We start from the raw sequence: 23,037 nt of genomic DNA, 5'->3' as shown, positions 1-23,037 counted from the left end.
ATTAGTGTAAGGTTGACGTGTAAATCAGTGCCAGTAATGTGCTCTGTTCAATTGCATCAGGAAAAGGTTGGCTTTAGGAGTGTGCGTGTATGCGTGCACATGTGTGTGGTGAGTGTGTGGTCTTATGAACTCATTGGCTGGACTAACATTAGATGAACACAAAGCATATTTTGGTTTTACCCTTTTCTTGTACCATTGGTAGACTGACAACATGCTTAAAATATGTGCAATTTCTTCCAACATAAAATTATTTGTATTCTGCTTGCGAAACAATGGTTTTGATTTTGTTTTAAAATCATGTTTTAAAAACTCTCATGATACCTTGTTTGGTTTAATTAGGGTCATTTCCCAGCTCATTTTTTTGCTTTTACTCAGTTGGTAGAAATGGCTACAGCTGAACTGTCTGTACATGCCTCAGGTTTTTGACATAAACAATCATCATGTTAAATGGAACTTTTTGGATTTGCTGCATCTACAGTATCTCAACCTTTTTAGTGAGGTGTCTCAGACCTGCAATTTAGTGATCAGACACATAACCAGTGGAATTCAATTCAAGCAGAGGAATGGTCTCTCATGCAGAATGAATGGTATAACTTGTGTATGCCTGTGTGTTTTTCTAGTCCATCCACCTGAATAATTAAATCCCAAGACCCCAGGAGTGTAAGCCGTAGAGCCATGCTTCTGCCCTCCTGCACGGAGGGAGGGAGACTCCTGCCGCTGCTCCTCAGTCTCCTACTGTTGCTGCTCTTCTGCGAGCCCCAGCACTGCCTGTCCAAGTCCTCCCACCAACACCGGGAGCACCACCACCGCAGCCGTCAGCGCCACAGCCACCACGATATCGTCCTGGCCGTGGTGCTGCCCCAGAACAACACCTCCTACTCATGGGCATGGCCCCGAGTGGGCCCGGCGCTGGACCGAGCCATCCGCCTCATCAACCAGGACAACTTCCTCCTGCCTGGCCGCAACCTGAGCCTCGTGTTCGCTAACAGTGAGGACCACCGCGGCATCTGTTCTGAGTCCGTTGCACCACTCATGGCTGTCGACCTCAAGTTTGCCTACGACCCCTGGGCCTTCATCGGGCCAGGGTGCGACTACACCTCATCACCTGTCGGGATGTTTACCAAACACTGGGGGATCCCCATGGTGACGGCTGGCGCCCCTGCTGTGGGGTTCATCCAGGCAGACGTGTACACCAGCATCACCAACACAGGTCCCACACACACCAAGCTTGGGGATTTTGCACTCCACATCTGCCGCCATTTCGGGTGGCAACATCATGCCATAATTATGTTCAGCGATAACAAGCACGGGGACCGCTCCTACTACTTTGCTGCCGAGGGGCTGTACACCAAACTACAGGAGGGGAACATTACTGCGGAGGATCTAGTGTTTGAGGAAGAGTCTGTGAACTACACAGACATCATCTCCAGGATCAGGCAAGGGGGCCGAGGTATGTGTTTTCATGTGTTTGCTTTTTGAAAGAGGTGTAGAAGGTCAGTCATTAGGTGAAAAAGGCCCTGGCATGTTTTTCTCCATTCATGCAAAGAGCTTGCTGATATCACACACTTCATACATCCACCTTCTAGAATAATGCTGATTGGCAAAATGAGGGTAGGTGACAGAAAATAAATTGATTCAATTTCACTCTCAACATTAGGATCTTACATTTCATTATGGCACTGTTGCCCATCCATATACTGTCTTGCACCATCTTCGTCTTTTGAGATTATCTGACAGCAGTGAAGCAGGAATAGCAGGTCTGACGGCATTTTTCAGACTCTCTCTTTTCACCAGCATTCACCCCTATCAGCCTCATCCGCGATGTTTACCGAGGGTCAGTATCGGGTATCAGCTCTAAATCCCTTCCTCAGGAATTGGCCAATAGACGTGAACACACAGGGTTGCTATTGCCACTCAATAGCGGTGAACACCTCTGCACCCTGTGTAGTCGATTCCATGCGTCTGAGACAAACAACTTCAATGAGAAGGGGTATAAGATAAGATCACAAAACAGCACCATGAATTCAAATCTGAGCTTGTGTATCACTTCAGCAAGATTATTGGCATCCACACTTTGTATCTGATAGGATTTGTGTGAGATGGTGGTACTGTGCGGTTTGAGTTCATTTTACTCTTCCATCCCATTTAGTCGATTTAGACTCCCTAGGCTCGATTCAGACTTGTTATTTTTTGAGTAATGTATTCAAAATCAGGCATCCTATATAAATGCTTAGGCTCCCCTTCGCCGAATCATCCTGCATACACAGATTTAAATTTTGCCTGATTGGACTATTCAGCTGACAAACACGGTATTATTAGCCAGCCTGTTGGTTGGATTCAAAAACATCTCTCCTTTTTTGTCTGTACAAATGATTATTTGCTTTTGTTTTAAAGGTGACTCTCCAGCCTCCCTGCATATAATTCTCTGTGTCTTACTCGTCTTTGTTTGCCAACAGGCAGACTCACTCAGTGGTGTGTCACTGCATGAGGGAATAAATAAATAACCCTGTGATTGGATACCTTAAGCCTTCTCTCGCATGGTTCCCACATGGGTATAAAAACATCCCCAGAAAGACATTCATTAACAGAGGTTAAAAGTCATGTTTCCAAATAAGGGAAGCGAGTGCAGCATATCTGATCTGTCGGCATTTCCTGTAAAACTGAATTCGTCATTGGTCAGTTTTTTTAGTGTTTTTGACTATCATTCAGTTTTATTGTCCGTAATTTGTCACGGCTGAGGGTTTTTGTGTTAATGTGCAAACAGTACCTCTGTTGGATGGGCAATGGAATCCTGGTAGCATAATTCCTCGAGAATGTCCATATGGTTTTTATGGTTTGGCTGTCATGGCGTGTTGAGATAAGTGACCAGTGTTGTTATTCCAGATAAGAGTCAGGCTTGGTTCCTCAGAGCCCACATATTCCCTATAGACAGAATCCTTTCATAAGAGAAAGACTATTAAAAAGTAGGCTGCAGCCTTGTGAATGTTCTACTTGACATTTGTCTTCTTGCCACATGGTCGGTTGTATTTCTGAATGCATCATCTAAAGCCTAACCTCAAGGGGGATATAGCTCACACAATATCAGGTGGCTTTGTTAAGTGGCCACCTGACAGGACACAACTCACATGAATCACTGGAAACATCTAGGATTCCAAGAACCAAACAAAGGCAAACAAAGTCATTAAGGGATAACAACTTCAGTGAATTACATGGGCAGAATACGCAGAGAAACAATGCGTTTCTCTGGGACAATACTGTTTATACCGCAATGCTAGTCCTATCTATATCCATACTTTTACACACTCACTTTTTCGTTAGGGGGGCCATAACCTTTTCCTTTGGACTTAGGTGTGTCACAATAGGCCCTCCCCTGCTCAGGCACTTCAACATTCCCTCAGCCCAACAACCCAGATCCACTGCCTAGGGAGCGAGATTAATTAACATTAACATCAGGCACGGTAGGAATAGACAACAGGGGTACCGGGCATAGCAGGGTGTTACTTAAGCTTTGTCCACATACTGTGCACCAGCCAAACTGATGAGTGTTACAAAAAGTACATTTACATTTACATTTACATTTCATCATTTAGCAGACGCTTTTATCCAAAGACGTACAAGTAAAAAAAAAAAAGTACACTGATGGCACACTGCACATCAGGAGCAATAAGCAGTTCAGGGTTTTGCTCAAGGACGCCTCAACAGGGAATCGAACTAGCAACCTTCTGATTACTAAACGACTAAAAAGTACCTGCCCACACTTAAATGCAGCTACTACATGGCCAGTGTAGGACTTTATTTTGTATTTCAGTCATTTGTAACATTTAACATTTTCCTCTTGAGATTTAAATCAGTTTAACATAAGGTCTCTAGATGCCTCTTTAATATACTGTACCTGAGACCTAATACGTTATAATATGTACTCTGAGGCCTTGGTATGTTGTTTTCAGTAGAAAGACAGTAGAAAGCCTCAGAAAAGCCGGTCCTCTGAGCCAGGACAAACCAGACTGACTCTGAAATGGATCTGGGTTTGCTCTGGCGAGAACCCACCAGATCCAAATCCAATAAGGGCCTGATCCAATCTAGTGGGCACTGCTACATGGGCAGCTGCTGTGCTAAGGATTGGACTTGTGTGAACCTCTGAAATGTCCCAAAGTGCAGTATGTTATGGCTTACAGACTGTCACAATGCAATGACTTGCCATACTTCCATGACAGAAGAATACAATTCCATTTGAGTGGGGACTAGTCACTCATCAGCGTAATGACTCATGGCCTGATTAAGATGGTGATCCCAGAGACTCCTAATTTAGAAGTAATTGGAGGATGATTCTTTTGAAGTAAGGACTGCAGTTAAGATCGAAGCTGATAGAAGACACTGCACCATAAGGTTTGACACACCCATGCTGTTAATCGGCGGAATGCTTTCATATCTACTTCATACACATATTGCAATTTTTGTAATTATGAATTTCCAGCTTTCTCTCTCTCTTTTTGTGCATTTTTGTGTGTCATTTTAATTCAGTGCATGATTGCCTTCTATTTCTTTTCAGAGAAGCTGTGCATTGTTGTGAAAAGTCATTGCCTGCATTATGTATTCAAAAGTGCTCAAACACATTTACATTTAACAGCGATAAAAAAATTAGGATTTGGCACAGTGTTAACCATGGCTGCCATAGCTCAATAAACTCTGTGTGACCTGCATCTCAGCCAAAGCATCAGCCATAACTCAGATTAGGTAAAGCGTGAGCTAAATAAAGACTGTGTGACTGGCTGCCACCTGACCCCCTACCTTGCGTTTCCCTCCATCTCTCCGAGACTCCCGCATTTCTCACTGCTGCTGCGCAAGCTCAGCTTCTCATTTCGTCATTAACCTCCATAATGTCAAGTAATATACCCCAGAGGGCCTAAAGAAGACTGTACCTCGGATCTATAATCTATATTATTACACTGTATATCAGCGGACTGGCCAAAACCCAGGAAGAGTTAGTGGGGATGCTTCAGTCTCAAACATTGATGCTCATTTATTCCGCATTTCAACAGGTCCAGCCAGAGTTTTTCACAAGCTTTGTGTAGTCTTCACAGACAGTGTGCACAGACCTAAGTTGAATCGAAGTAATTGTGCCTGTGCCTGCAGCAAGTCCCACTCCCAGGGTCTGGCTAATCAAGCTTGTTTGTTGTCGGGATCTTTTAATCACGGCCAGTGATGGGCAGCACACAGCAGGTGTCGGAGCATCCACCCATCTGCTCAGAGTCGTAGCTCCGCATCGTCGTTGCTAATGACAAGTTGTCTCGCCGGATCACTGCCTTCAGTTTTCCCGTCTCTTTTAATCATTCCTGTCACACCCCTGCTTCTTCCACGGCCACCACTTGGAAAGTGGAGAGGATTGCTGGAGAAGTAATACGTCAGAGAGGAGTGTGGCCATAGGCTGACACGCTGTATTTTGGCACTGGACATCACATGGCACACACCTGCTGGGGGTGGGGGTGGGGTGTGTGTTGGGGTAATTGGGGGCACTCCCTTGTTAGCGACCTGGATTTGGATCAGCCTTCTGCCAGAATGTCTCTAATTAGCAGGGCCTTGTTTAAAGAGTTGACTCAAATGGTCTGTTGCTATGTGAGAGTCACAAGCAGTGCAATTACAGCGAGAGGAATAGGTCTTGCTGTGGCAGCTAGTGCTTGACGGTGCCTAGTTGTTTCCTGCTAAAACAAAAACAACGCTGACATCACACTCTCTGTCACTTCTGGAAAGTAACGGCGTCCAGCACCACCTGGTTCTCTTGTCGCCATAGTTGCCTGCCAGACAAGAGATCACCCAAGCTGAACGAAACGCCACCCGAGGCACGAGGCTGTGCGGAATGCTGCATGGGTTGCCTCCCTCCTTCTTCCCCTTCACCCAGTCCATCTGGCCCCAGTTAAAAATTAATCTTGCTGTATAAAAAAGCTTAAGGAGGTGGAAAAGAGAAATCACTCAACAGGCACAGAAGATTCGGTCATTTGTGCTAGAACAAACCAGGCTGACTCTGAACTGGATCTGGGTCTGATCTGGCAAGAATCTGCCAGATCTAAATCCTTCCCCAGGCCTGATCCATTATAGCGAGCACTGCTCCGTGGGCAGCTGCTGTGGTTTTGACTGTGGGCTTGACTTGCATGAGTGAACATGGCTTCTATGTTTCCAAAGGCACAGACCTGTTCCCAATTACAGCAGGAGGATTGCAAGAGCACTCGCCACGGACTCTTATATCCTATTAGAATTGAAGGGTCATAAAAAGTCCATGGTCAGAGCACTGTTTGTAGTTTTTAGTTAAAAATGTGCACTGGGGAGTGTCGTCATAAGTGGATATGTCATTGAGGATTATGTCATTTTTGGTGTTATCTTTCTTAGTGTAAATATAAACTCCTTGCAATATGGATATGTATGTCTCCTGCTTACACCCCTCTACATACTTAAAACATTACATGTACCACAGTTTTACCATAGTTACCATATACCTATTTCACTTTCCCACCTCCAAATCAGTTGAAAATTAGGACTGATTTGTGTTCTTAAAAAACAACTCTGGTGGTTTTGAAGATTAGATCAAGGTCCAGTCTGCAAACCCCCAGGAGAGACACGAGGCACATCTGGCCAGTCCACACTAATGGCATCAGCTCACAGCGATATTGCAAGGCAGGCCAATTTGAGATCATGAGTAATTCTAGACAGTGAAAATGATGTATTGTCACATGTGACACACACAAATGTGATACACACTCACACAGGAAGCAGTGATACACACTCACATAGGATTTTAAATACACACAGTGCATACACTAGACAGACCATTTTTCTCAATGACGCAAAAGGTCGGGCATGTTTTATTTCAAATTGTGTCAACATATTGAATTTATTTCTTCTGGCATTGTCCAAATGTGTTGTTGTGAGCTGGCCTTGAATCCAGCAGGACCGTCAGACCATCTGTGCACATGGAGACAATTATCTTTTAACTTAATTTTAACCACCAATGTCAGCAGTAATGCTTTGCTTCACAAACCATACCAAAAGGGCTTGAAGATCAGTTTCTGGGGCCCCTGATCCTCTCAAGAAATAAATCTGCAGGCACCCTCTGAAGCATAAATTGCAACAGGCTACAGCAGAAGTAAAAAAGTGACAGGCTGAAGGACTTGCTAGATTTGCTTGTCATCTCCCGCAATACGCGTTATTCTGTCCAAGCTCCATGGTCTGTGTGTCACACACTGAGTGCTTGTCAGCCGATGACTGCCTTTCGGCTATTTCAAAGTACCTCCTTCAGTGCTTACTGCTGGAGCCTCTAGATTGCTTCTTTTGTTGTGACTTGTGGTCCTACAAAGGTGGGAAAAACTAAACACAAAACAAATCAGTGAATGATATCTCATGGTGGCCATATAAAGGAAATGCAAGTAGATTTGTGAAACATACGTATGTCCAAACGTTAGTACAATGTTTTGAATAAAAGCGTCTGCAAAAACTTGACCTTTATCTTTACCTTTGAAACCTGGAATGATTTGTAAATCATGACTAGTTTTTGAAGAGCAGCTCTGTGGGACCAAAAACGTTTATGAGTTCCAGAGAGGGAATTGTTAAAATGGGCATACTGTATAAAGCCAGTCCATCCTCACTGGAACTGGAAGGTAGTGGCACATGTTAGACGTCTGGCAGACTAGCAGAGAAAGTGTGGTAGGAGTTGATGAAGAGGGAGCTAGGTTCTAGTTGATGCAATCATTTAATATTGCTATGCATTTTATCTTCTTAATGAGGAAAAGGCAAACGCAAACAATTAACTGTGCCCTTTCTGAGTCATGCTTTTCCAAAATGAAAAACAAACGCGTTTGAGAATGCAGTTATTGTGCTACTCATCAGACGTGATGACCTGGTCTAAAAGCTTTAGAATGCTCTAGCATAAACCTATATGTGGGCACGATATTAAAATAAGCAGTGTTCAGGGGTACTCACAGGAGAGGAATGCAGATTGAGTGCTATGGTGTGCTCACCAGAGCTGCTGTCAATTTCTCTGCCTCAAATTCTGTCCTTTTAGCATTGACATAGATATGAACTCCTGCTGTTTACTGTGGATCTAATTATTTTTCCTCAGTGGGGGGTTGTTTAGAGATTTTTAATTATGGCATGTGAAGTTCCACATTTAAACTTATATCTGGGATTTGTTAGGTATATTGTGAGGTAATTTTCTCGACTGGGCTGTACCATAAATGTAGTTCCTACTTGTATATGACTCAGTGCTTAAAAAACCCTTCTCCCATTCTTAAGGCATCTGAGGGGAATGGTCAGTAATCCTCCCCTGTTCCTCTTTTTTTTTTTTTACGAGAGAGGGAAAGCATTGTCTCCTGTGATAGTACATGTCAACTCCCATCACCCATTACCTTCCCCAACAGGCCCGCCTGCTCATACCTTAACTACCAAAGCAGTCTAACTTACTCTCTGAAAGACAGGCCGGTGGGGAGGGAAAACTCATTGCAGTGAAGGTATCCCTCCAGTTTACAGTGAAATATATGATCGAGTTATGACCCAACTCAACTCTTGGCTACGCAATAATGCAACAACAGACAATGAATGGAGCGGTATTATCAACATTCCTTTCTTAAAGGATTGTCCCGTGTCCCCATATTCTAAACAATACAAGAAAAAAAGAAAGCATTGAAGCACCTTCCTTAAGCATGTAGATCATGGCTGCCACTTATATACTTCTGGGTCATTTCACTCAGTTAGGAGCCTTCCTTTACAAAAAGGTGATCTGACTGCAGCCCTTGGCTCTGCATGCACCCCATGCTGTTGCAAAGTTGTCATGGCAACTACAGTATATTCATTACTTACATGGAAAACGTATATTAATACTCCCCTTGCGTGGTCCCCTTCCAAATGATAAAAGTCAGATACAAGTAAATCTTGCACAATATGCCCATTGAAAATAATAATACAAATAATAATACAAACATGTGTCATTCCTCTATTTCAACTTGAATATCTTTTGTTTGGGATGAGATTTGAGTTTGAGTTTGAATTCCAAGTGATGGCATACCCCTGTGGTCACACATTTATATGAAAAACCTTAAGTGCCTACATTTTGGGAAGGATTTCAACATCTTTCAGACATTTTTTCTAGCATTTCCAGTATTTAAGTGGAAATTCTTGATATTTTGAGGGTTATCTGTACCATGACCTTTTGACCTTTCATGACCTCATTACATGCATTAATAGGCAGAAAATGCCAAGTTTCCAAGAGACCAGCTTAGTATATATACTGACTAATTGGGAAATAAACTGCTGCCAAAGCCTTTAGCCAGAGTCTATGAAACACTCTTGCTCTCATGCAGTTCTTAATGATGAGTTCCTGTTCTATACGCATCTTCATCAAGGGACATACTGTAGTTAGTTCTCTGTAGTTGATGAAGTGGTCATCTAGCTGACCACAATGTTTTGGAAGTATAACCATGAACCATGTCATATCAATCAATCTATATCCCATTGTATTAGACTTGTAAACAGGTATTTTAAAAAAGAAAAAACAGTGCTTCCTGGAACAATTGAAAAAACCTGCGCACTGGTTTACTTTTTTTAACGATGACAATTCCATCACTATCTTGCTCGGTCAAAATTTTAAATGAGAAACTTTAAGTTTAAGAAAGTTGTTTTGCTCGATTGACAGGTAATTTTACAGTGAGAGTGAAGGTTTAACAAACATCTCCAAACTCTCTTGGTGGCCAAAGTCATATCCTGTCATTGTGCCTATGGGCCCTCAATGTCCTTGTTTGTTGGTTGGTTGTACTCACTGGAACTTTACTGAAACCTCTGTTTCTTTGAAAAATCTTTCTCTTCTTGCCTTCACACACATCATTCTGCTTGTTACCTTCTTTATCTTAGTCACAAGCTGTAGCCTGCCCCCCCCCCCTATCCCTCTCTCTATCCCTGTGTCCTCTTCACTGGTTCTCGATTTTGTGATTGTTATGACTTCAGAGTGCCTGACGGTCTTTTTCATCCTGTCATTATTCTGACAAGATAAAGACATGCATCAAAGGGGTGCACTCAACTGTTGATCCAGACGTAAAATAATTAGTATCCATCCAATCTTTTATGTTGAAGGGTAACCAGGGTGTCATTTTCGATCTAATATGGTGAAATTGGTTATTACTAGGGTTAGCACAGCATGTGCTTTGTCCTCTTCAGTACTCAAATGTTTATAGATAGATTTATAAAAACATAACACAACAATGTTGGTGGTATTCTTTTGTCATAGGTAGCTCCGTCCAGTAAGGTGGGGGGAGATGGGGATAGGAAAAAAAAATAACCTCCATACCAGACAAACATTGATGCGGTGATGATGGCAAAAGGTGTATGTTCACATCGAAATTTTTCAGTTGTCTGAGGTAATACAGTCTTTGTTGGGCTTTTTTGATAAGGTGGGAGGTGTTGATATCCCATTTCAAATTTTGGCTTATGTAAGAGCCCCGAAATGTAAATGACTTATGGGCTGGTCAAATATATAATACAGTATATGCTGTAGCATTGTTTGCTTGTAGCGATAACGGTTCCTTTAACTGACAATGACATAAAACCTATGTTACTTATTCAATATGACTGTCACAGGTTAGCAGCATTACATTTTGTGCTGTTACCAGACCACAATTTGAAAAGTTTCCTAGCGAAATGGCAGTACTCAAACAGGTTATTTTGGCATTCTGTTCACATAGATTAGGTGTAGTTGTCCCATGGGCACATGTCAGCTCCTGGCTCCAGCTCTGGTCTTATATGGCCTGTCAGGCCTTCTTGCTGTGTGTCCTTGTCTCTGGCCTTCCCAGCCCTGGTTGTTTCAGTCCTTCGTTAGCACTAGGATCAGTTTTGGGCTTATTTGGCAGGCTTTTGCTGCTTGTTTCCTACCCAGGCCATTAGACCTGAAACAATAGTGTCGGGCAGGAAGCCAGAAAGGCTGGAATGTCATCACGCCCCTGGAGACTTCCTCAGAGGCATGGCCTCACTGTGTCAGAGTGGGTCAGCCAACACCCCACAGAGTGGGACAGCATCCTCATCTCTCTCTCTCTCTCTCTCTCTCCTTCTCTTTCTCTGTCTCTCACTCACACACACACACACTGGCACAGACACAAGTCTCTCTCTCTCTCTGTCCTTCTGTCTCTCTGTCTCTCACTCACTGACACACACACACACACACACACACACACACACACACCACATAGACACAGAGCACTACAGGGAGTCATGCTGTTGCAAATCATTTGGTGTCCTTCTGTCTGTTGGTCTATTGATTTCTCTTTCTCATCATCTCTGACTTACTCCCTTTTGGCCTCTTCTTCTCTTAAGCAGGATTTCCCCCTGTCTATTTATGTTTAACTGTGTGCTGTACATGCTGTGTGTCTGTCTTTCTCTTTTCCTCTACATGTGTCAGGAGAGGACTGATATATTGCCATCCCTGCCCATCTCTCTTTCCTTCTCTTTTTCCTCTCTTCCCTCCATCCTAAATATGCTTGTTGAGCAACATCTAGAGATGAAAGCCCATGTCTCTGACATTGCCTGGGTCAATATCTTACATGCTTCCATCATCCAGGCAAAGTATAATACAGTATAATTATCCTCCACTTGTATTTTTTCTCTGTGTACTTACCTGAATAGCTTGTTGTGTGTTTATGCGCTTAACGCAGGACAAGCACACACCTAATGCTAATTATGCCTCTGGGATACAGTTGTATGAATGTACTGTGTGTATGTCTCTGTCATAGCGCATTCTCTGTAACCATTCACATGCACATACACATGCCATGAGAAGAATGAGACTTGCATTTTAATTCATCCCAGCATCATGTGGAAAATGAATGACAAGCAATACTACCAAAACAATCCCCCCCAAAATGCAAAATGGACTGGATGGCCTATGGAAGTGTGAATAAAAAAATGCCCCAATGTATTTAACAGCCCTGTTGTGCTAAATTTATAGCAATTCTGGAAGGATGATGGGCTACCATTCTCTTCTCCACTTAATAAATCATTACAGCTTCAACAGGCACTGTGTTATTAAACCAGATCAGAACAGAGGACGTTAACTTTTGACCTGAACTCTTCTGTGCTGAAGAGTTTTCTCTGTCAAACGGTTGATGGGTTAGAAGATCGTGAGAAGAATGGGCCTCTGTCGTTGAACAAACATTTCATAGCACAAAGCATATGTGCACATACAGATTTATGAAGCTGTGTCTATTGTATACAAGCCAGCAACTGAACTGAACTGAACTGAACTTTTGACCAGATTTTTAGAATACATGGTTCTTTTTAATGGTTATGCATATTGATCTGTAAATATTATGGAACAGATACCTTGTCACAACCAAACACTGGGTTTGATGATAGGTGAGATGGAAATGGCCCATTTAGGTGTTTGAATAATTTAAAACATTAATGAGTCACCTAATGTTGGGCATTTAAACCATAGATATGAAAAGATAGGTATAGTATATAAATTAATCCTGATATAAGGAATATGGTGTACATAAGAGAATCGCAAGATATTTTGTTTTAATTGTTCTAATTTACATGTTCAGTATCTACAGTGCCACTTGAAAGTATGTGAACCCCTTGAGCACTAAGAGTTTTCTGTTGTTTTACCATGATTTTTCATTTTTTTTCATCACCAATTTTCCATAGATGAAATGTCAGGTTTATGTTTATCATTTGCATGTACTTGTTTGGAGGGAATTGTTTGAGTAGCCAAAAAACTACATGAAACATGGAATTAGTCCATTTCAAAAGTAAGTGAACCCCCAGCTGAATTGGTATAGTCAAGCAGGTAACAGATTCGGTGAAACTTATTTGGGTGCTTAATTAGTCAATTAAGCAAACCCATCAACTGAGACATCCTTAGGGAAAGGTTTGGGCAACACAGATTAAAAGAGAGAGGAAACCAACCAAACTACTGTAGTGCCAAGGTGTACCCACACAGATCAACAATTCCGAGAGGAAACGAGATATCCGAGAACATCAGGAAGAAGGTACTGACTGCCCATCAGTCTTGGGAAAGCTATAAGACCATCTCCAAAAGATTCCAGCTCCATCCATCCATCCAAGACCAATAATTTAGAAATTGAGGGCATTCAAAATGACCGCATCTCTGCCTTGAGGCGGAAGCCGATCAAGACCATCACCAAGAAGCACCAGAAGAAGAATAAATGAGGTAAAAGTCAACCCACACATCACCTCTAAAGAGTTTCGGACCTCTCTGGCAGCATTGGGGTAAATGTACATGGGTCTACAATCAGACGAAAATTGTTGGTTTTGATCATGACCAAATAATTCTATCTCGGACTCATCTGTCCAAAGAAGGGACTTCCAGAAGGCCTTTGGTTTATCCAAGTGCTCTCTGGCAAAGTTGAAACGGGCAGTTTTGTTCTTTCTTGAGAGCAGAGGCTTCCTTCTAGCAACCCGATCATGAATGTCATGTCTATTCAATTTCCGTCTGATTGTAGACCCATGTACATTTACCCCAGATGCTGCCAGAGATGTCCGAAACTCTTTAGAGGTGATGTGTGGGTTGACTTTTACCCGATTTATTCTTCTTCTGGTGCTTCTTGGTGATGGTCTTGATCGGCGTCCACCTCAAGGCAGAGATGCGGTCATTTTGAATGCCCTCCATTTCTAAATTATTTGTCTTGGATGGATGGATGGAGCTGGAATCTTTTGGAGATGGTCTTATAGCTTTCCCAAGACTGATGGGCTGTCAGTACCTTCTTCCTGATGTTCTCGGATATCTCGTTTCCTCTCGGAATTGTTGATCTGTGTGGGTACACCTTGGCACTACAGTAGTTTGGTTGGTTTCCTCTCTCTTTTAATCTGTGTTGCCAAAACCTTTCCCTAAGGATGTCTCAGTTGATGGGTTTGCTTAATTGACTAATTAAGCACCCAAATAAGTTTCACCGAATCTGTTACCTGCTTGACTTTACCAATTCAGCTGGGGGTTCACTTACTTTTGAAATGGACTAATTCCATGTTTCATGTAGTTTTTTGGCTACTCAAACAATTCCCTCGCAACAAGTACATGCAAATGATAAACATAAACCTGACATTTCATCTATGGAAAATTGGTGATGAAAAAAAATGAAAAATCATGGTAAAACAAAAGAAAACTCTTAGTGCTCAAGGGGTTCACATACTTTCAAGTGGCACTGTATAAATGGGTTAGGTTGGATTCAGATTACATATAAAAAAATATGTTTAGTTTTCATTCTAGATTCCTCACAGTTCAATAACTAATACAAGTACCACATAATAAAACTAATACCAACAATATTGCACCTTACAAATATAAGTGCTATATGCCTGTCAGTGTAGTACACGTCTCAATTTACCACTCATGGAATGCTATGAAATTGCCTACATAGAGGTGAGGGAATCCGAAATTGCCATTCAACAGAGACAGTTACAGTTTCCTTGTCACATGGTACTGGTGCAGACTGCGGCCCATAGTTTGAATACACAGCAACTATTGTGATTTCCACTGGTATGTCACACATCACTCCCGCTCACAGTTGCTGCACAGTAAGTCTGTGAAGTGGCCTTTGGTTATTACCATTGCTCTGAGCAAATGAGGATCTCTCAGTGGGGCGAATCTCTGCTGAGCAGCTACACTGTTATTACCTCCACTGATTACATCAGGGTTAATGGAGCCTGTCGGAGCCGATTGAGAACACTGAGTCCCGCTTGCTTTCATCATCACCATCTCTGTCTCTGTCAGTGCCTGACTGTCCCTCTCATCCACTTTCTCTTTGTTTCTCTTTATCTCTTTCTGTCCTTGTCTTTTTCCCTTTATCAAATTGTCCCTTCTTTCTGCTTGCAATTCAGACCCATTTCTCATCTCACCTTTCTCACTTCTCTATCTCTCCCTCTCTAATCCTTCTCTCTCTCTCTCTCTGTGTCTGTATGTATCTATTATCATGTATCTATTGCTTTCTATCGACCACCACCTGAAACAAACAATTAGTCTCATTATTCACTCTTGCATGTGTCTCCTTGCCAACATGATTATCATCCTAGGCTGACACCCCCTCTGTATTCATCTCAGCCCAAGCATGAGGGTGTTCTTTTTAAATGGGACTCACATTAATCTTGATGCATATTTAACAAAATACTGTTTATAGTAAACATACTCTGCTGAACACAGGGTGTGGAACAGCCAATTATCAGGTCCTTACTAGTGAGTCTTCAGCTCTGCTCGCACAGAAGCTCCGTTGTTCAGGGCGACTGCAAAGCCTTTGTCTCTATTTCCAGCACTTCCTATTTCTGTTCTCCCGTTTCTGGTGTTACTTTGTCTGCTCACTGAGCCATTTCTCTTAACAGCATTCAAACACAGCCTGGAGTGCCTAACATCAAAGAAAACAAACATGTGCACAGCTGTTTGGGGCATGAACCTTTTTCTTAGTTTTTTTTCTTCGTTTTTGTGTGTACCTCTTCCTCTTTTTGACTCCTTTCTTTCCCTCTAAGTCCTGCTGATTGATCACATGAACCTCTTTCACTTTTTCACGCTCCTCTGCCTCTTTGTTTGTTGGTCATCCTTTGGGTAACGTGGGGGTCTCAAGTTTTCTCACACTTCTACACAGAACACTCATTTCAGGTCAGGAAGGGGTTGAAGGTGAATGAAATACCTGCATCTAGACTTGAGACCTGTGTAATTGTGGCGGTCGTGGTGCGACCGCACATGAACTTGCACTCCCCATCATTGCAACCAATAGCGCACCCAAACAGACATGGTTTGCACACACACGCACACACAAACACTCATACCACTGATTGCAATTGGATCCACCTGATGGAGATTGCTTGCCTAGACTGGCAGAGGGGACACAAAGAATGGTTTGGGCCAGACCACCTGGATAAAGTGGTTGGTTTTTACAGACCATGAGACATTATTTATTACATCGCATTCTCTTTGTTTTATGATGGTGAGGAAAGGTTATGTTTGTGTCTCAGGGTCCGTGTTGTCATTTTGTATTGTTCAGTTTTGTGTCTACCCCTGTGTGTAAAATTGGTGCTGGCCGCCAGGGGTGTTCATTATATGTTCATTGTTCTGTCTTGTTCGGTTAGTTAAGTCTTGTTGTCAGGTATGTGCATTTATGTGGACCTGTTGTACTCTACCCCATTTAGAGGCTAGCAGGTATTTGAATTGAGCTGTTATACTGCTGCATTTTGTCCTCTACCCATATAGAGGCTTAGCAGGTTCTGTCGTGTTTTTAGCCTGCTGAATGTTGTCCTCTGCATATAGAGGCTTAGCAGGTGATGTATATATGGAGACTGTTGCTTTTAGTTCTCTGCTAATTCAGAGGCTTAGCAGTCCTCCAGGATATTGGATGCCTAAATAAACATTTATTGTTAAACCCTCACTCTGTCTCTGAGCTTTCGGGCCAAACCCACATTTTCGACGGCAACCGAGGCTCAGTCCGTCACAGTATTCCATCATCACATTGGAGTAGTCATTTCACAAATAGTTACAAAAAAGAACAGGTGCTTGCTTTGAAATTATCTGAATTTGCAGACATGTACAATGGTATTAATACTATTATCACACTCACTTGCAGACATGTATGTTGATGCCAGTAAATACACATTGGTGGTAGCAAGAGAATGGACCTAGGGCAACCTTTGGCCTTAATGTACTAATTTGGGTTGAGGGAAGGCTTACATGTAGCCTACTAGGCTGTTGTGAGGACTGAAGCAAAGGGAATGTGTAAACCCCCTTCTGCCCTACACCTTACTGTCCTCTTCCCTGCTCCACAGTGGTGTTTGTCTGTTGTTCACCGGATGTATTCCGCCAGCTGATGGTGGTCTTCAGGAAGGCAGGACTGCCTCAGGAGGAGTTTGTCTTCTTCTATATCGACGTGTTTGGACACAGCCTCAACTCCCAGTACGCACGCCCATGGGCCAGGGATGACAAGGATGATGCCATTGCTAAAGAGGCTTTTCAGGTAGGAAATCCACACATGAGAAAGTGACACATAATGTACACCAGTGGTATATGTCTTTACAGGGTTTTTAGGCAGGTCTTATATTTGTAAACAGTTCCTTTCAAAACTGACAGAGAAGACAAGGAAATCTCTTAACTCTATATGGAGATTTGTCCACGTGACAAAGTTTCCTTAATTTGTTCCTCACCAGATGCTGTAAAAAACACAGTTCGTCTGAAACATGGTCCCTGAATAGTGCTCTTTCACAAAAATAAACAAATGCACCATAGTGGAATCCTCTAACAATTTTTAACTAATCACAAGTACATCAAGTCTGTTATTCTGTCCCTTGCAAATAATTATTTGTCCCTCTGTATAATTGTTTTTTCATGAATGACTGATGAGTCATCAATTTAATTAGAAATGGATCATGGTTAGTGATAATTATCATAAGTCAATAGGTTTCAATTTGGCAGCAGTAGTATGATGGCTTCTCTTTGCTACTGATAGCAGGTAATTTCCCATCACTGCTGAGGTGTAGGAATGGTACAAAATCTATGTCAGCAATATTTCAAATATATTTCCAAGATTTGCTTTGATGCCCAGAATAGCTATGCATATCAAACCTGCAAATACATGTTATGTCCATCTCACAACTCAATGTATAATTACATTATACGTAAGCAATCACATTATTGCTCTTCTTAAGTTGTATTAGTGTGATTGCTTGCATAATTTTAGCAATTAGAGATCCAAGACTTTCCCGTACCATATGCTTACATTTAGATTTGAACTCACTTCATGGACATTCATCTGCTGTATTTTTGAAGAAGATTTTCTTCTTATAACAGTAGCTGTGATAATGGAAACTTGCAATAAAGAGGAATATGATATTTACAAGTTGGCTGGAATTTTGTCATATAATCTATGATGGTGCTTTCTTCATTTACTTCAGAAATACAGCAGATGAGTGTCCTTGAATGGGGGAGTTATGTAGCTTGTTGTGCTCAATAAATGGCTGTCAACTAATTTTAAATACTGTTTTATTCATTTTAAAGCGTACTATGTACTGAACGCTCATAATTATAGTAATCTGCATCAGGGCTGTATTAATTATGTTTTGCTGGGCGAGGGTCTGCTACTGTTGAGCAATCACAATTTGCATTTTCTTGCGGAAAGGCATCACTAGTTATACATATTACCTCCGCCAAGGAGCTTGTGCTTTCACCCCTGTCCGTTTGTTTGTTGTTTGGTTATTTTCTTTTTTTTGTTCTTTTTTTATTTGTATTATGGCAGATGATTTGCATAAAGTCAGCAAGGTCATAAGAGTCCACCAAAACAATTAACCTTGACTGGTGTATGCCAAGCTTTATACTTCCTCTCTGTGAATGGAAAATTGCTGGAAAATACATTAATGTATTCATGAGCCTTTCATTGGTGTTTCCATAGCCTAGCTCAGTGGACTTCAAGTTCTGCCAGGCCAGGGTCAGCAGCTTAAGTGTTTTTTTTTTTTAAAGGTAGACAAGTGCTCTCTGTAAGCATGTGCATAGGCTCTCTGTAAGACAGTCTTTGTCAATGTTAAGGAAGGAGGAATGACAAAATGCTATTCAGCAAACCTATAGGTGAAACCTGTGTCTGGGGAAATGAACCTCTTTGTCTCGTTACCGTAATGATGTGTATTCCTGTGAGGTGTTGAATAGGGTATAGAGTGTATTTAAAGGCATATCCTACATAAGTAGGCATAAATCTTTCAACTCCAGGGAAAGTTTCTCTAAATTGATTCACACACATTTATGAGGATGTTTTATTGATTGTGAAGCTAATGCATCAGTAGCAAATTATCATGAAAAAGTTAGTAATTTCTCACTACTAACTTCAGAACAAAACAGGGATTTTCGTCCTTTGAAGTGCTTAAGTATATCTGAAAGCAAAGGAAAGTGGACAAGATGGACAGTTTTAATTATGGAGGGAAATAAATCAGTGTCTTACAAATGACAGAGGACAGGAAGATGTGTGGAGAAAACACACCTCTTAGGCCCAATCCCATTTCTCATCTCTACCGCTACCCTTACCCCTACCCCTTCGCCTTCGCTTTTTCAAACGGAGCGGTAGCGGAAGGGGTTGAAACGCTAGCCCTTCGAATTGGGATAGCACTTCAACAATTACGTACGTCATCAGTACGAAGCGTTGGCTGTTACGTTACCGGAGAGCGACAGCTGTCACTCACCAGACATAAACAAACATGGCGCCTGCAGCTGTTATTTACACAATGCAACATTTCATCAAACAAGTTTTAAAATCATGAATTACAAAGAAAATACTTTCATTTGTGTGATGCTTTCCCTGCTGTTTCCGACATTTTTAAATGGACTCGCGCGATGTTTGTTCTTTAATGATCACGGGTTCGCAATGCATTGAGGGAAATCAGTCTACCCCTCCGTTTGAAGTGTGCCCTCGGAAAATCTCCGTTTGGAGCGGTAGAAAGCGCTTCCCCTTCCCCTACCCCTCTGTCTTAACGTGAATTGGGACAGCCCTACCGCTCCACATGAACGCGCAAAACGGAGGGGAAGGGGAAAGACGAAGGGGTAGCGGGAGAAATGGGATTCAGCCTTAATGATGTATGTGCCTGACACCTCTACCCACCACTTACAACATAACATCTCAGGGTTTCCTTGAGTCCCATTTGTTCTAATGAATTTTTCAAAATAATGGTTTTCCTTAAAGAGACAGTATGCAACAATTTGACACTTTTTCAAGCGTGTTTTTACAAGTAGAACTGGTATCATTTTCAAATACACATTCATGGTATATGAACATGTTAAGGACAAGCCTATGCTTTGGCTATGCAGTATGCAGTTCTGTGGTCCAGGTCGGACCACCCTGTGAAAATGTAAAAAATGCTTTAACAGTAAGACATCACAAACTATATCACCAAAAAGACACGAGTAAGCATGCCTTTTTACAAATGCCAACTGGGCTGTTGTTGGTATTTGTAAGTATTTTGTAGGCCTTTTCAGAAGTGAGACACAGACAGACCAGAAAACCTTACTGCTGCTTTAAATGTGCAATGTTTCATCAGAGGTGGTGGTGTGAATAGTGTTTCACCAAGGTAATTCTTAATCTCCTTTTACTGTTCACTTTCAGAGTGTGAAGATCCTCACCTACTCAGAGCCCCAGAACCCAGAATACAAAGATTTCGTGATGAATTTGAAAACCGATGCCAAGAGGATGTTCAATTTCACCGTGGAGGACTCGCTGGTAAGAGAACAATCTGTGAAAAAAGAGGAAAAAAGGGGATGAGTTATAATGAGATATGAAAAAGGACATGGGGCAAGGCAGATAGTTTTCACTGTTGCACTCAGCAAGCACATTGTACAGGCGGCTGAGCCACCGGCGCTAATGTACATCAACAGCCACTGGTGCTAATGTACATCATAATGTACATCTAATGCACATCATCTACAATCAGCGAAGAATAAGACTTGAGAAAGCAGCAGCGCCTATGCCATATTCAGCAGCCTTATTTAGCTCAGTCACACGGAGCTGTGTCCTCAAAATGTATGTCCTGCTCGCCTGTCACAGGCTTTTTATGTGCTTGCCTGGAATGCTTTTAAATGGTTATTGGTTTGGGAACATGAAGGTAGCCAAAATTTCATTGAGGGTAGAAGAGGAAGTAAGGTAAGTGCAGGGTCCTTGATGTAGGCATCCAGCTGTCAGTAGTCCATTTGTGTTTCAGCATTCAGTGAGCAATCAGAGAGCAGTTGAGGTAGAGGTTGGATGGGGGAGAATCATGTCCATAGGAGGAGACGGGAATGGTGAGGCATGTGGTCTGTGGTGTTTCTCCTGAAATAAGGAAAAAGAAACTCCATTTTCTGATTTGGCTGTCTGGAAGTCTTCACCAGCCAATCTATCAATCAATCAACCCAAGACAGTGGGTGGTGGCCATGGGAGTGTAGTGGGGCAGTACTACAGTGTTCTAGTTCTAGTTCTAAATCTGGAAGTATTTTTTCTTTTCTTTTCAGAGAAATTGAATGTGTCTATGATAATGTAATTCAAATTCCCTTTAGTGAAATTGACAACTGTTTGTTTTTAAAAGCAACATGTTATCAAAATAAGCCTATTTGTTAGACAGAATACCAGTCATACTGTGCATTCTCTGTCAAGAATTGTTTTCATTTATAAGCTTTAAGAAATTGCAGACACTTTCTCTACCACAAAATTGCTATTCATTTGTTGTTGATTTAGTGAATGCTGAGCAGGTGGCCCGTATAATGATTAAAGAATATTATCTCATTACCCTTGGCCTCCGACCCAACCCATTAGCGAGTGGCCACACTTAGCTAATCACCACTCCAACCACCATCCAATGAAATCCCATTGGATTCAAATCAAGAACTGAGTTGCCATACAAGCTGCTTGGATGAACTCTTTCATTCAGACATACAGTACACCACAGTGTACTATGTGTTCAGTTTGATGAAGATTCCATGAGTGTATGCAACAGCTGAAAAGCTGTCTTTTGTGCTGTTTCTATTTTTTGTCCCTCTTGTAGTCTTCTTCTCCAATGATATCTCTATTCTCCAACTGTTCCATTCAGACTCAAGAAAAGTTGTTATTAAAGATGTGTTCATGACAGTTGGAACTCACTTGATTAGAGTGTCCACTTGTGCTTTGATGAAAGGAGTTTCTGAGTGGATGAGACAGAACAAAACAAGCTAAATGAAGATTGAGTGTGTAAAAACTTTTTGAAAAACGTAGTAAAAGGACAAGCCCTTCTGAATTCTCAAGTAGATTCTGGGAAATGTAAACATCAGATACGTAAACTCAAAAGCTGACCTCTCTACCTACAGACTATTTTCTCAACCTCTTTCACCTGAAATATTCATTAAGATGAATGGCTGGTCTACATTAATATGTGTGTGTCTTACTATCATCCATCCACAATATTTGTTACCTTTCCCTGTACTAACAGTCTAGGGACTGCAAAGTGCCACTAGGTAACCCTTATTTTAGAAAAAAATGTAGGTTGAAAATTGAGGCAAGTAGTGACTAAATTGGAATGTCTGGAATAATTTGCCTCACTCAGTAAGGGTAAATGTAGAACTTAAATCAACTTAATCTAGTGTGTGTTTGGATAGAATTTTCACTTCACATAAATATTATAAGTGGTCCATCCGTACACAAAGATTTGGCTGCATACAAATAAATAAAATAAAACATATTGAAACATATTTGTCTGTTGTCATTCTAATGAGCAACCTGTTGAAAAGCCCTTGTCTCCCTCTCTCTCATACAGATGAACATCATCTCTGGAGGATTCTACGATGGTCTGATGCTCTATGCCCATGCTCTTAACGAGTCCATGGTGGGAGGAGAGGGTATGCCTGTGGCAGAGAATGTCACCAAGAGGATGTGGAACCGCACCTTCTATGGTGAGTTATGCTGTTTCACAGTGTGCTCAACTCTTCTAATGCTCTGTGATTTTCAGCAGTGTGTTCGGTTGTGCTCTCAAGATTTGTGTTGTTCTTTTCTGTTGGAATGTTTGCTGTTGCTACTTTTGTGCTTTGGTGTAGCCTGCCATTCCGTTGTCTATATTTATATTGCCTGCAACTCTTGATCGAGGCACACCGACTTTCAGTGGGCTCTGTTCTTCTGTGGTAAAAATGATGTGGTCCTGTTTTGGATGCTGAGCAGGAATGATCTAATGTTTAAACCAGAGGTGGAAAGGTCTAGACTCAGAGGGCCAAAATCTTTCCAGGATTTAGTTCAACTCATGTTTCAAGCCTGATCATTTTTCAACAAGTTTTTCACTTCACCTTTTTTTCCACTGCTCAAATGCATCATTTAGGGTTTCCAAACGTGAAGAAGTAGACAAAATTGAAAGGAATCTCTCGTTTCAACACTGTCACTGATATTTTAATCTAGCCACGGGAGATATGGAGTGCTTAAAGAAATCTCCCTTCCTCTCTGGTGCTCCTTTTAATACCACTCTGTCTTGGTACTATTGATTTGGGTTTTCTCATCAAAGTCAAAGTGTCCCTGTGTGGGTCAATGAATTATTGAGTGTTGCTGTGTA

At 41.8% G+C, this 23,037-nt stretch overlaps 1 protein-coding gene across 1 annotated transcript in view; it reads left to right on the top strand.

Moving 5' to 3' along the window:
* Nucleotides 1-675: 675 nt before the first annotated feature.
* Nucleotides 676-23,037, top strand: part of npr1b (natriuretic peptide receptor 1b) — a gene marked incomplete at both ends in the record, with an annotated part of 49,970 nt that continues 27,608 nt past the window's right edge. Inside the window, 4 exons of the mRNA XM_080858458.1 lie at nt 676-1,450; nt 16,795-16,982; nt 20,106-20,219; nt 22,258-22,393. Coding sequence (XP_080714584.1) covers nt 676-1,450; nt 16,795-16,982; nt 20,106-20,219; nt 22,258-22,393 — 1,213 coding nt within the window. The remainder of the gene's footprint in view (nt 1,451-16,794; nt 16,983-20,105; nt 20,220-22,257; nt 22,394-23,037) is intronic.

Source organism: Sprattus sprattus (assembly GCF_963457725.1).
Source record: "Sprattus sprattus genome assembly, chromosome: 19".
NCBI classification, from domain to species: Eukaryota; Metazoa; Chordata; class Actinopteri; order Clupeiformes; family Clupeidae; genus Sprattus; species Sprattus sprattus.
Note: the sequence above shows the minus strand (reverse complement) of the source record. Positions and strands in the feature narration are given on the sequence as shown.